This window comes from Pelodiscus sinensis, chromosome 1 (assembly GCF_052426305.1).
Source record: "Pelodiscus sinensis isolate ZL-2025 chromosome 1, ASM5242630v1, whole genome shotgun sequence".
Classification (NCBI taxonomy): domain Eukaryota; kingdom Metazoa; phylum Chordata; order Testudines; family Trionychidae; genus Pelodiscus; species Pelodiscus sinensis.
Window position 1 is genome coordinate 195522703 of NC_143052.1, and position 13596 is coordinate 195536298.

Sequence of the window (13596 nt, forward strand, 5' to 3'; positions counted from 1 at the left end):
CAGAGGAATTAAGAACAGGGTGTCCCAAGCTCTGCTATAAAGACACATGCAAGTAAGATATGAAGGAATTGGAATTTATCCTGACCAATGGGAAACCTTGGCAAGTGATCGTAACAAACAGTGTCATTGTCTCCATCAGGGTATTCATGACAGAAGCTGGCTTCTACAGCTTGAAGAGAAAAAAGCACATGGGAAGCAAGCAGCTCCCAACGAAAATACATACAGTCACAATAACTGCCAAAGATCATGTAAATCTTGGATTGGACTTGTCAATCACAAGAGACATTGCAAACCATCTACTTCACAGGCAGCAATTCCCACCATCTCTTGTAGATGAAAGGATGCCAACACCACACAGTTCATCATAACTATTGTCAAATGCCACAAAAAGGAAGCAGCACAACGGTTACCCAAGATCAGTGTTTCCCAACTAGTGGTACGAGTACTCTTAGGGGTACTCAAGAGAAGTCTAGGGGGGAGAGTACATCAACACAACTGAAATTTGGAGAGAACTGAATTTTTGTTTTAAGTTTTACAGCACTTTATTATTTTTGTATTTTTTACACCCAAAAATTTAATCGCCTGCCCAGCTATGATTAAGATGTTTAAACAAATGTGTTGCAATGGTAGAAAAATATTTACTGTGTCTGAAAACTGTACTTACGGGGGGTACTTATATATTTTTAAAGGGGGTACTTTTAAAAAAAATCACAACTATCTAGTGTAATTTTACTAAGCTTCACCGTAATGCCAAGAACTAGATCCTGCAAACATACCTTTATTAGTTTGAATAGCCCCATTGAAATGAATGGGCCTGCCATGGGAGTAAAATTGAGCACATTTATTTGCAGGATCAGGCATAATCATATTAGCAGCTAATGAGTTTAACCGTGAAAGCTGTGACAGGCAGTACAAGGGAGAACATGAAATGAAGCATAACTTTTCAGCGTGAGTTGTGAGACATTTTGTAAGCAGACTGCTGGAGCCAAGGCTATTACATTACACCAAATAGAAACTGTCTGTACTGTGGAGGATAATTAAAGCTGCTACTTAGTAACTGTTAATGTTGCTCAGTATAGAATAAAATAAATAGATTCTTAAAAACACAAATTAGAGAAGTGGGGGAAGAATTAGATGAAGCCCATCTTCCTGGAAATGCAGAACCTAGTTTCTTCCTTAAGAGCCTGATTCCCAAAAGTTTCATGAGTGTTTTGGTGGATGGGGAGCAATGTTATCCACTCCCACACTTTGATCATAAGTTGTTGAAGAATCAAGGCCAATTACTATATCACCTATGAGAACGAGGCACTTTCTAGTAAATGCCTCTTGTATTTTCAAAATAATCTCAAACAAATACAAAACCATAACTTACAAAAATCCTGAATTGCAAATAGAAAGTGTCAGGTTAAAATGCTTTTTAAAAAAAGCCTTTAAGAAATAACGCTTTCTGTTGATTAAAATAAAAGTTTAAAAATATAACTAAGGTCCATGCAGCTCCCACCAGGTGGGACTCATTTCAAGAGCAAAGCCCTACTTTTCATCATTTTATATTTGTTTACTTCTCTCTTGGCTTGTCCAATAAAAACACAGCAATCGATTTCTCTTGTTTCTAGCCAGTTTCGCTTTCAGATTCTTCTGCAAGGAGCACAATCTTCCTGCAATTATGTGTTAAACAAAGCGGAGGAAAGTTGTTGGGTTTTTTTCCGTATGGATTTTTCTCTGTGGGGCATTTCCTTTTGGATTGTGGATTATAAAATCTAAAATTTGTGCCAATTCGTGACCTGAGAGTTTTGCCTTTTTAACCGGAAAGTATGTGTGACAAATGAAACCGAGCTGCGATGTACATTAGGGAATTAAATGTCTAACACTTTGCAGCGCCTTGCATGCGTGGGTTTCTCTAGGCAGAAGCGCTGCTGAACGTACACTGGATGGGCCAACTGTAAAGGGAGCTGTGTTGTCTTTGTGCACATTGCGCTGCTTTCGTCTTCCTGCGCTGTATGTGGAGCTAATTCAGAGGGCGAGGCGGGGGGAGGCGCGCCCCGTGCAAACAGGTTCTCCTAGAGCTCACCGAGAGCTGGGACCAGCTGAGCATGAATGAAACCAGGGGGAGCCACACCCGGCAGCTCAAGCAGGAAGTATCCAAGCAGCAAGGAAACACCGGCCAATGCGCGAGACTGTGCAGCTCAAGAGCCCTCGCTTGATCTCCTCCGAGCGCGATTGTCTGGTGAGCTCTTGGGTCTGTGCCTCAGAGGGGACCAATGGGAGGGGAAGAGCCCTGGGGGAAAGGGGAGGCTCGGGTGGTGTGGGGCTAGCCGGGGAGGAGGGCTCTTGGTTAAGAGAGACGCACCTGCTCCCTCCGCCTGGGAATCATTCTCGTCCCCTATGCAGGGGAGGCAGGCTGAGCGAGTGGCACGGGCCAGCGGAGGCAGAGTTACAGCCTCGTGCTCCTGCTCCAAACAGAGAGGCGTCTGGGTTGCTGGTCCCCCCTCCTCACTGATTCGCTCTGCCACTGCTTCACCCCCAGCAAGCCTTTGGGAGAGCCGCAGTTGGCGCGGACGAGGCTGCACACAAGACGAACCCGGTCTTGCTTGAGTAGCTCATTGTCTTCAGTGAGACTAGTGCGTTTTGCGCTAAGGGGGTTAAGCGGTAGCGGTCCATCTTCCGTTAGCTGCCCTCCTCATTTCCCCCTAGGCTGATAGTGAGTGTAAAACTTCTTGCTGCTTCATTTTCCCAAGCGTACAGTCAGTTAAATGTCTGGGCACTTGGAAGTTCTGTGACTGAACCTAATGGTGCCTTTAGAAATAAATTCTGTTTCTTTTTTCTCATGTGGGTTGAAAGAGTTGTAATAATCTACTTAGCTGCAGGTCCCAAACAGGAAGTTTCCTCGGAGGCGTTACCTGTCAGGTAACCACCATAGGAGGTGCACTTTTTAGGCATCATTTATACAACCAACTGTCTTGCAAGAAACCTGTATTTGTCTTGAAGGTAGTAATTGTGCGTGTGCATGTGTGTGTATATATAATTTAAGGCACAGTGTTTTGGACAAGCAACACTAAAGTGATGAAACCCAGAGATAAGCACTGTTCAGGATGGTGTTGAATCCTGGTGAAACGGATCTGTAATGTGTAATCAAACGTTCCAGGATGTAGGCTTTTATAAAGATCAGGAAATTCCACTACCTGTTAAACAAGGTAACCTTCGATTCTCTCTTTCCTCTGTTAGCAAAATACCCTAGGAGACGCAGTCATTATGCAGCCAATAATGACAATTCCTATTTAAGTAGTGGCCTTGATTCAGCATATTGACACTTAGAGAGACTGAGCAGTTATCACTAATTGAATGATTCAGGTTTGCTGGTCATCACTGATAACACCAACTATGTTGCATATTCCTGAGGGTTTTGTTTAGGTTTTTTGTTGTTGTTGTTGAAATCCCTTATGAGTTATGACAAAGCACAGGCACATAGAACATTAAGAGAGTGTATAAGCTAAAGAGAATAGCAGTTTAGGGCTAGGTTTTGAGTTTCATATTGACTTAAGGGAGTGAAGAATTCCTTCATACCTGCTTACTCGACTTCTCCCAGAGTAGGTAGGAATGGGCAGAGGCACAGAGCCTTTTCTCTAGTCCCCCAGTGCAACACTGCTTAGGCCAGTGTTGAAGGTTGTTGCAATTTGCTACTGGTATAGGCCAACAACAAATTATTATATCTTCAGGGAGGAAGCAAAGAGGGAACTATGCCTCAGAGGTCTGTAATGCACAAGGTCTCTGGGGATAATGCATTTTATGCGCCACTCTAGCTCAGTGCTTTGCTTAAAGGTACAATCTAGCCCTGAGATTGCAAATACTATTTCAGAGATAACTATAGCATGCCTTCCCCCACACTATCATAAAAGGAGGAGATGGTAAGATACTCATTTATCCTGAACTGGATTTAGGGGCAAGCGACCCAGGTGACTGCTGGGGTGCTGGACTGCATGGGGTGCTGGGCTTGCAGATTTACAGATTCTAGCATGTACATTTATCATCTTATATAGCAGGATTTGTTTTAAGTCATGAAATAGGCTAAAATGCAACAAAAATAGGGTATTGAAAAGTTTAATTAATGGAGCTGCAGGCACCAAAGATGTTCCTTGCCTGGGGTCTAGAGCCATCCCTGCATTTATCTACCAGGTTTGACGTGCTCCTTTCCTGCTACTTAGTTGCTTCTTTTAGGTTAGAAAATTAAGTCCTTAGAGTTACTGAAAACAAAACACTAGAAAACAGAATTAATTTTTTTTCTGATGTGTATTTACACTTGCTTCAATAATAAAAAAGGATGATTCCTCAATGAGTTACCTATTATGCTTGCCATTGCCTTTGTAACATACTACTTCCCCTTTCAGATATCAACTTAATATTAATACTTAATGATCCCATGCTGCCATAAAATGAATATAACTGTTACTATGGCTACATCTTTGTCACTCTTGTCACGGATTCTCATTTTCATTTTTTTAATCACTTCAGACGTCTGGTGAACGGGTGGGTGGATAGATGTGGTGGTAAACAATTGAAATTTTCTTCCATAAGAAGTTAGGCTGAGATCTGCTCCCTATGCATAAAGACAGAGATTGGCAGCTTTTATGTGGGTGGTGGATAAGACAGTGAAATCAGTCCCCACAAACTAGTGTCAGGGTGCTGGGCAGCACTTTCCATGCAGCCATTATTTCAACCTTTTGTACCAGTTGTATGAAGCACAAGATTCTGCCAGAGCTCCATTGTGGCCTTCATACTAACTTGTGTGGGACTAACATGGAAAAATATAGCTGACGTGTGCAGTCATTCATGTGTGTCTGCTTCAGCAGCAGAACCCTGGGTGAATGTTATGTGTGTGTGGGGGGAGAGGGGGGGACTCTTGACCTGGCTGTTCATACCACATCTGAATTTCACTCAAGAAGAAAGGAAAGTTAAACCAGGGTCAGCATGAGAAGCTAAGGAAGCAAGTGCACAGCAACCACAAATACGTATGGCAACATAATGGAGTGGACCAGTGAATTCATGGTGTTGGGTAATTATTTCAGGGGTGATTAGATTTCTCCATCTAAAGACTTAAACTGAAACATCTAAAATATAAGTGGAGTTAGGCCAGCTTTGATACAATCATTACTGTGTTGAATACTGGCTGCTGGTGGAAGAGCAGAAGCACAATTCTTTCTGCTAATACAGGGGAATAAAGATTAAAGGACTAAAGTTCACAAATCAATGCCTCTGGCATCTATGTGACATGTAACAATCCAGTAAGTCCTTAGCAATAGTGAGGACTTTAAGATTTTTCTTTAGCTTACATTCTTTTGCTTGTCTAGGGAGGCCAGTCTTATTATTTATCATTCTGGGCCAAACATGCCAAGCAGCAGTGTAACTAGTACACCCTGCAGTATCTGCAATCAAGGTTATTATGTACCTTTTCTTATTAGAGGAGAGGGTTTAAAATAACTGTATTGGGCCAGGAATTGGTAAGTTCCCCATGGCATCAGAAATTTGAGCGCATCTGGTGTTTTAAAATACATCATTGCCTGGTAGGAAATTGCCCACTTGCAGTCTCTTGGGGTCAGAAGCAAAGCCAAATGAAATCAATGGGATCGTTTCATTAACTTCAGTGATCTTTAGATCACATCCTCAATGAGGTCTTTTTATCTGTTCTGATGTCATCGAGAAAAACGTATTTGGGTGTGGTACCAACAAGGAGACAAAGGTAGCCTTTAGAAATTTATAATTTTTTTAATGGTTTAAACTGTTGCTACAGATTTTTGATGTCTTTTTTTTTTAAAGTTGTAGCACTTTATTTACATTACTGAAAATGGGAACCACTATGCAATTAAAACACTAACGTTTCAATATCTTTTTAAATCAGAACAGTTGATCATTCAAAGTGACTGAAAATATCAAAGAGAAGTCCTAAAGGGGATCTGCTTGGTCTGACATCTTTCAGAACTGTTCCACAAAATTCAATTACACAGCATTAGGACCATCCTAGATAAAAAGCTTGAATCCGGAACAATCCTTTTCCAAACATAGCATTTTGTCACCTAACCCCCGATTCTGGCACTGAAGTAAATGGCTCAACTTCCCCCTGGAGTTCATTTCATCGTTTTATTTACAAGAGATCAGTGGTAAGTTGTTTTCAAGTATACCATACTAACATCCATCCCACATAATACCAGATGTTATCTGAGAGATTATTCCATTGACTCAGACTCTCTAACTTTTTTTTATTTCTTAGAATGTAAAATAAGTCTTTATTAAAGAAATGGTTTTTTTATTGCATAATGAAGAGCCCTGCTAACAATTTTTTAATCAGGAGAGTTGATGCTAGTACAGAGTGATATAGGGGTCAGGAACACATTTCCATCATCAATAATTTTGTATGCTAGAGAATAAGCACTTCTGCTGTTTTACTTCACATATTATGTGCTTGGAGAGATGAATCACAGCCTTTTATTTTGAGTTATTTGGTTTATGTCTGTGAAAAAAAAATCAATGGTTATCATAGACACAGATCCTTCTTCTCTTGGGTAATACAATTTTATTTGCAACAGTGCCTATCACAACAGGACCTTGATATTGGTTGGTACTACTGTAAAATAAATAACTGTACTTGTCTAATTGTTCTTGGAAACTATAACATGAAAGTCTTTTGACAACTTTTTAATTCTGTTTTGGTCTTTTCAGCTCTTCTTGGCTTTTCAAGGGAAAGAGCGATGGGATTTGTTACAGTAAATAAATGACTTTAAGAAAAACTTAAAAAGCAACAAATAATCTAGTAGCACTTTAAAGACTAACAAAACACGTAGATGGTATCATGAGCTTTCGTGGGCACAGCCCACTTCTTCAAGAAGTGGATTGTGCCCATGAAAGCTCATGATACATCTACATGTTTTGTTAGTCTAGTAGCACTTTAAAGACTATTTGTTGTTTTTTAAGTTTTTCCTGTTACATTTGAACAGTTTTTTTTATCATACACTTCATCTAACAGCTGCAAGGGAAGATTAATTGCAGTTTTATTATGAAATGCAATCTTCAGTAATGGACATAACTGAACACCCACTATAAACTCTGATACCAAAACACAGATGGGGTGTTTGGGTAGTCTTAGTTGCATAGTCTGCTGTGCAGGTGCTGGTTCTGCAAGCTAAGCAGGGTTAAACATAGTTCTTGGAAAAGTGATGACCAAGAAAATCCAGAAAATTACCTGTGGCAGAGAATGTGTTATACAAGTTACTGAATTGCTGTTTGCCTCTAATTCCATGCTTAACCAATGCATTCAATATTACTACTGTATTTCTGGAGGTACCATCCATTAGACAGCACCCGAAACTGAAGCCCTGACTCCTTGTGGTCACTAAGGATCCTGTGGTGTTTTTTGTAGTAGAAGTGGTGTTAGCCATGGTGTTTTGGCACAATATCAATTATATGGTATTTGTACTGTATTGTGGCTACCTACACTTCACTTGGAGATTTAAATGGATACATTACACTTGTAATAGCATTAGTAACTGGAAAGGAAGAGAAGAGTCAGCAACATGTTCTCTGTCAACAACCAGTGAACCTCTGGGGTAAATGATGCTTTGTTCTGATGCTGGCTTAAATAACTATAGAAATTGCTCAAATTTGCACCCTGAGGATCCTAGTTTAAAGCTAATTTAGAGACATTTTAGAGTCAAGGGTTAGTAAGAAATGAAAAATGTAAATACTTTGAAATATTTTGAAGATATAAATCTAGTGAATGAAATAATTTAAGAAAAATCGGTGTTTTTTATATTTTATATTTTTCTTACAGGTGCAGAGCCTTCACTTTTGTTCTGACCTTTTTGCTATATACTAGTTTCCACTTGTCAAGAAAACCTATTAGTATAGTTAAGGTAAGCAACAACGAATCATTTTGTTTAAATAACCTCCTAATTTTATCCACAGGGAAGTATCCTTTTGTCTTTTTTGAAAGACAGTGCTCAAGTTTAACCCACAGTGCTATAAAAGCAATATACAGGTAATTACAGGTAATTGTCATACCATAATCTCATACTATAAATGTTTTTGCTGAAACCATACATAGAATACTGTGCATACTTCCGGTTTTAGGCCCTCATGCGAGTTAAGCAAAGTACATGCGTGTTTGCAGGATCAGGACTTGAAGTCTTAGAGCTGCTCAGTTACTCAGTCTTGACTGAGTAAATTGTGTGGATTTGATGATCAAAAAGGATTGTGCAGTACTACACATGAGCTAGTGCAGTGAAATCAGAGAAATACAATATGTTTCATTTTTGCCTTTAGTCTTTTAGAACAGATTGGCAGTATATTAACTTGAGGTTATTTCTTGTGTATATTTTTTAAAACTTTTTCAACAGCCTATTTATATCAAAACCAAAAATTCTCGCTCCATACTATAAATAAAAAGAAATGAACCTGTTATCAGAGTGCAAATCACTTAGAGATGGTTTCATTGTTTACATTCCAAACTGTCAAGTGTTTCATTAACCTTCTGATTTAATTCCCAATAAGAACCTGTTTATGCAAGAGATAAAACTGACTTGAACACTGTTTCCTTCATATATATACACCGAGAGAGAGACAGATCTTTCATATGAAACCCATGTTATCTTAAATTAGACTGTATTTTGCTGAGATTATAAAATAGCATTTTTTGACAGGGAATAGTTGTCAAAAGTGAAATTCCCATCCATACTGTTTCTGCAGTGTCAGTATATGTTCCTGTTCCATTTCATCTTGAGCATAAGGCTCCATTCCTGGAATGTGATCAGTATGTGTAAATCTCTACTTCATTATGGAGTCCTGGTCATGTCAGTGCAACTCTTCACAGACCTAGAAGTCTGGTCATGCACGTCAGCTTGCAGTATGGGTATGTGCAATTGCTGTGTGCTTGGGACTAAGGAGCAATGTTTGAGAGAAACTGAAAAAATTAAATGTATTTTGTATGAAGAAAGGGTATTGCAATGTTTTTAGATGACATAGGGACAAATTTGCCCTTATTCACAGCAGTGTAAATTCAGAATAACTTCCCTGAGGTTAATTCCAAATTTACACCTGTGTGGTTGAGAATGTCACTTACATATGAGCATTTTTTAAAAATATAAATCATTAACCCCTTTATACACAGTGAATAGATCATTCCTCGTAGGGAGAGGGATGGAGATATTCTGCTTCTGTGTGGTGTATATGGTGTCCCATACCACTGAAATATTCTTGTTGACTTATGGGAACAGCTGAGTGAACTGGAACATTTTTTCAGCATATTGATTAGTGTGCTGTGCTGTTGGAAATGCCATCTTTCCAATGATATATAAAATCCAAGTCTTGGTCTGTTTCTGATCATTCATGTTCCCATAGCACTTGAAATGATAATAGGGTGTTGATCTCTGCTGTGTCAATCCTGCTAATTACATTTCATCTCCCTAAATTTCCCTTGCAGTTTCAATGGAGTGTGTTTTCTCTTCTATCCCTGACCTAAATTTGGCTGTGCTGCATTATCTGGGATGAAATAAAATATACTTCCCTTGGTGATGCAAAGATAATGCACATACTTAACACTGTGCACAGAGACTTTGATGGGATTATTCACAATACTTAAAGTTAAGCAGGTACCTGTTTGCTAGATTCGGACTGCTGTTTTGAGCCCAGTCCTGCTTCAAGTGAAGTCTTGGCAAAAATTTCACTGACTTCTAATAGGTGTAGAATTGTATTTACTCTAATCTTATACCAGTGTAACTCCCAGACAAACTTTGTAGGCATCCTTTGACATTCAGTGACATGAAAGTGAAGCATAAGAGTGGTTAATCAGCCCTAGTGTTTGTCATTGTAACATTGCTGTTAGCCTGACTGGTGAAGGGTGCTTCATTCATAGGAACTTATCCAAAGCCATTAGAGTAGATATTAGAGAGATGAGATGGATGAAAGAATATCTTTTGTTGGACTGACTCTAAGAAGAGCTCTGTGCCATTCTAAAGGCTGTTGAACCAATAGAAGCTGATTCCATAAAAAACATAACCTCGCCCACCTTGTCTGTCTGGGTATGTCCACACTACAGCATTATTTCAAAATATCTTATTTAGAAATAGTTAATTTGAAATAAGTTATTTCGAAATAATGCATCTACACACACAATGCATTTTGAAATAGCATTTTGCTATTTTGAAATAGCACGTCCACTCCGAGTGGACGTTTAATCGCATTTAAGGATGGCCGGAACCAGGTCCGGCAGGGCATCAGGTCAGGAGTTACTTTGTGTGGCTGCTGCCTGTGGCTATCTAGGCCTGTGCTTAAAGGGACCTCGCCCCACCCTCCCCGGACAGCTGGTTCTCAGGTTTCCCTGCTTGCTTGCCTACCTCAATGAGGGACAGCAAAGCATTTTGTCTCTGCGTGCTCTGGTTTCCCTCACTTGGGACACCACAGCACTATGCAACATGGAGCCAGAGCTGCCCCTGGGCACTCTGGTGCTTCTCTTGGATGTGTTGCTGCGAGCCTGGCTGCGCTTTCTGCAGGCTGCCATGTGGGAGGTCCATCGGTGGGCTGTCAGTATCCAGGAGGCCCTGCGGGAGAGCTTCCACCCTGAGGAGTACTAAGAGCCTCCCTGGTCTTCCCCACTGGGGGCTTGTGCCTCATTCCTCCCTCACATCCTTCCACTTCCCTCCCTCCACCCCCGTTCCTGATGTCAAATAAAATACACATTTTCATGAACACAAACTGTCTTTATTTAACAAAACTGATGGGGTGGAATGAAACTCTGGTGAGACTGGGGAAAGGAGGTGGGAGAGAGGAGGAGAGAAAGTGGGAAAAGGGAGGGGGAAACCTTGGAGGAGGGAGCTGGAAGGGGGAAGCAAGGGGAAGAAGGGAGAAGGGAAGTTCAGGGATAGGAGTCTCGCCAGACCAACTTGATTTTCATGGAAACCTGCTCCTGGGTTCACATGTGGCCTTTGGTGTCCAGGCTGGCAGCTATTCTGCATAGAGGGCCGCATTCCTCCATCTACTGCAGAGATCATGGACGTTGGGGGCATCCCTCCCAAACCTGAATAAGGTCCATGATCTCCACCCTGGACTAGGAAGGTGCCCGCCTTCTCCGGGCCCTGGCAAGCTCCTGGGAGCTGGCAGACTGCTCTTGAGGAGAGGTAGAGGGCTGGCTGCCAGTGGCTTGCTGGCTCATGTTTTGGGGCCACTGGGTCAGGGGCAGTGACTGCTGGCTCTGGGATGGCAGGCTTGGAGCTGGCACAGGCACTGTGGCCAGAGTCTACCCTTTTAAGGGCTCTGTGGAGAGGGGAGGGAGAGGAGTGTTCTTGGCTGAGGCTGGAGTGGCCACCAGGGCACCCTGGGAAGGCTGGAGGCCCCCTATTTTGAAATAAGTGTCTACACAGCACTTATTTTGAAATAGCTATTTCGAATTTGGCATCATTCCTCGTGGATTGAGGTTTACCAAATTCTAAATAAGCACTTTGCTATTTCGAATTAATTTCGAAATAGCAGTTTGGCCGTGTAGACTCTAGGAAAGTTATTTTGAAATAACGGCTGTTATTTCGAAATAACTTTGCTGTGTAGACATACCCTCTGAGATCTTGGCACCAACACAGCTACAACAGCACTGCAAATTAAAAAGGATAGACATTAGGGATGTAATAGTTTAGTCGATTAACCAATAAGTAAAAGTTAATTGGTTAATGTTATAGACTACACACGTTTTCCCCCGCACCCCCCAGTAAATTTTATTGGACGTTGGCCAGCAGCCCAACTCATTCCTGGCTTGTTACGGGTTTGGGACCTACTCCCGCTGTGGCTCTGCATTTAAAATGTATTAGGAGCCAGGCGGGCAGGTAGCCCAGGTCAGTTCTTGTTTGCACAGGATCTGGGAGCTCAGACTCCCTCTCCCCTGGACAGGGGCTGCTGCCACCTCAGGCTGCTGCCTCTATATCAGAGGCACCAGCATGGGGTAACAGGAAGCTCCTCTGCGCGGGGAGCTGGCTTTTAAACTGGTGCCTCTCATGGACCAGCTCCTACCTTACACCCCACGCTGCTGCTTCTGATACAGAGGCAGAAGTGCGGTGTGGCAGAGGGCTTCTCAGGAGTGGGGCTGGAGCACACTGACTGCTGGCCGCACCCCCGGGGACTATAGAATAGTCGAGTAACCGATAAGAATTCGTGAGGTTAATTGACTATTCAATTAATTGATATTTGGACATATTATTGAGTTAAATGGGCTTTGGCTAGGGCCCATAATTAGCTAGATTTGTTAAATTTAGTACTCTGTTGTGCATAGCAGGAGTTTGTGCCAAATGAGTTTTATATTGTCAAATTCTCTTTCTACATTAGGGAGAACTACATAAGCACTGTGCTCCTCCAAATGAAATTGAACTCAACTCCTACAAAGAATATGCCATCCACAGTCAGCTTGATAAGAAGTTATTTAATGAGTCTCAGTGTGGTTGGGAGCCATTTGGTGAGTTGACCTGCATGCTAATTTTGTAATAAGGGTATTTATACAAGTGTCGTAATTTGTTATTTATGACAGGGATCCTTCCCATAGGAAAATGGATAGGAGGTGCATGTTTTGTTTCTAATTAAACCTGGCTAATATGTTGTGAGTGTCACAAATGAAATGAAGCTTTAAAAGGCAAGTCTCTTAATAACTTTTCTAAATAAATTATGAGTACAACTGCTGAAGTCTAAACTATTAGAGCTGGTCTTAATCTTTTTGAAGGAACAAATTTCAGTCCGAAAATGCAAATTTGTCAAATATAAATGTTTCATGGGATGTTGTTAATTCCATAGATTTTTGTCACAGAGATATGTCAAAACTGATTGTTTAGGCTCTTTCGTTTTGTTTCATTTTGACTTCTATCTTATAATCATATAATATATAATAAAATACTTTCAATGGGTATGATACCACTGAAACAAAACAATTCAATGCTTCCAGAATATTCATTCTGTGGAAAAATGTTTCCAACATGAAACAAAAACAAATTTTGAAATGTCAGACTTTCCCATGGAATTTCTAACCAGCTCTATAAGCTATTCAGTGGCACGGGGCACATTCTAGAAATGCAGGCACCTTCAAAAAGAAAATACAGGCAGTCCCCGGGTTACGTACAAGATAGGGACTGTAGGTTTGTTCTTAAGTTGAATCTGTATGTAAGTCGGAACTGGCGTCCAGATTCAGCCACTGCTGAAACTGACCGCCAGTTCTGACTTACATACAGATTCAACTTAAGAACCCCAAGTCAGCTGCTGCTGAAACTGATCAGCAGCTGATTCCAGGAAGCCCGGGGCAGAGCAACTGTGCCTCGGGCTTCCTGTAGTCAGCGCTGGTCAGTTTCAGCAACGGCTGACTTGGGGACGTCTGGGGCAGAGCAGCTGGGGTGCTGCTGGGTTGCTCCAGTAGCACCGCTCCTCAGTGCTACTGGACCAACCCAGCAGCACCCCAGCTGCTCTGCCCCAGGAGTCCTGATTCAGCCGCTGCTGAAACTGACCAGCAGCGGCTGAATCAGGACGCCTGGGGCAGAGCAGTTGGGGTGCTGCCGGGTTGGTCCAGTAGTGCCCACAGTGGCGCTGCGGGAC

General features: G+C 41.5%; 1 protein-coding gene across 2 annotated transcripts in view; it reads left to right on the forward strand.

The window, feature by feature from the left end:
* The first annotated feature begins 1611 nt into the window (after positions 1-1611).
* SLC37A1 (solute carrier family 37 member 1) overlaps positions 1612-13596 on the forward strand; it is a 49770-nt gene continuing 37785 nt past the window's right edge. The window contains exons 1-4 of one of the 2 annotated variants that reach the window (XM_006137867.5): positions 1612-2224; positions 5891-6149; positions 7817-7898; positions 12349-12475. In XM_006137867.5, coding sequence (XP_006137929.1) covers positions 6094-6149; positions 7817-7898; positions 12349-12475 — 265 coding nt within the window. In that variant the 5' untranslated portion in view covers positions 1612-2224; positions 5891-6093. The remainder of the gene's footprint in view (positions 2225-5890; positions 6150-7816; positions 7899-12348; positions 12476-13596) is intronic. The other variant, XM_014581016.4, reaches the window with a different exon arrangement.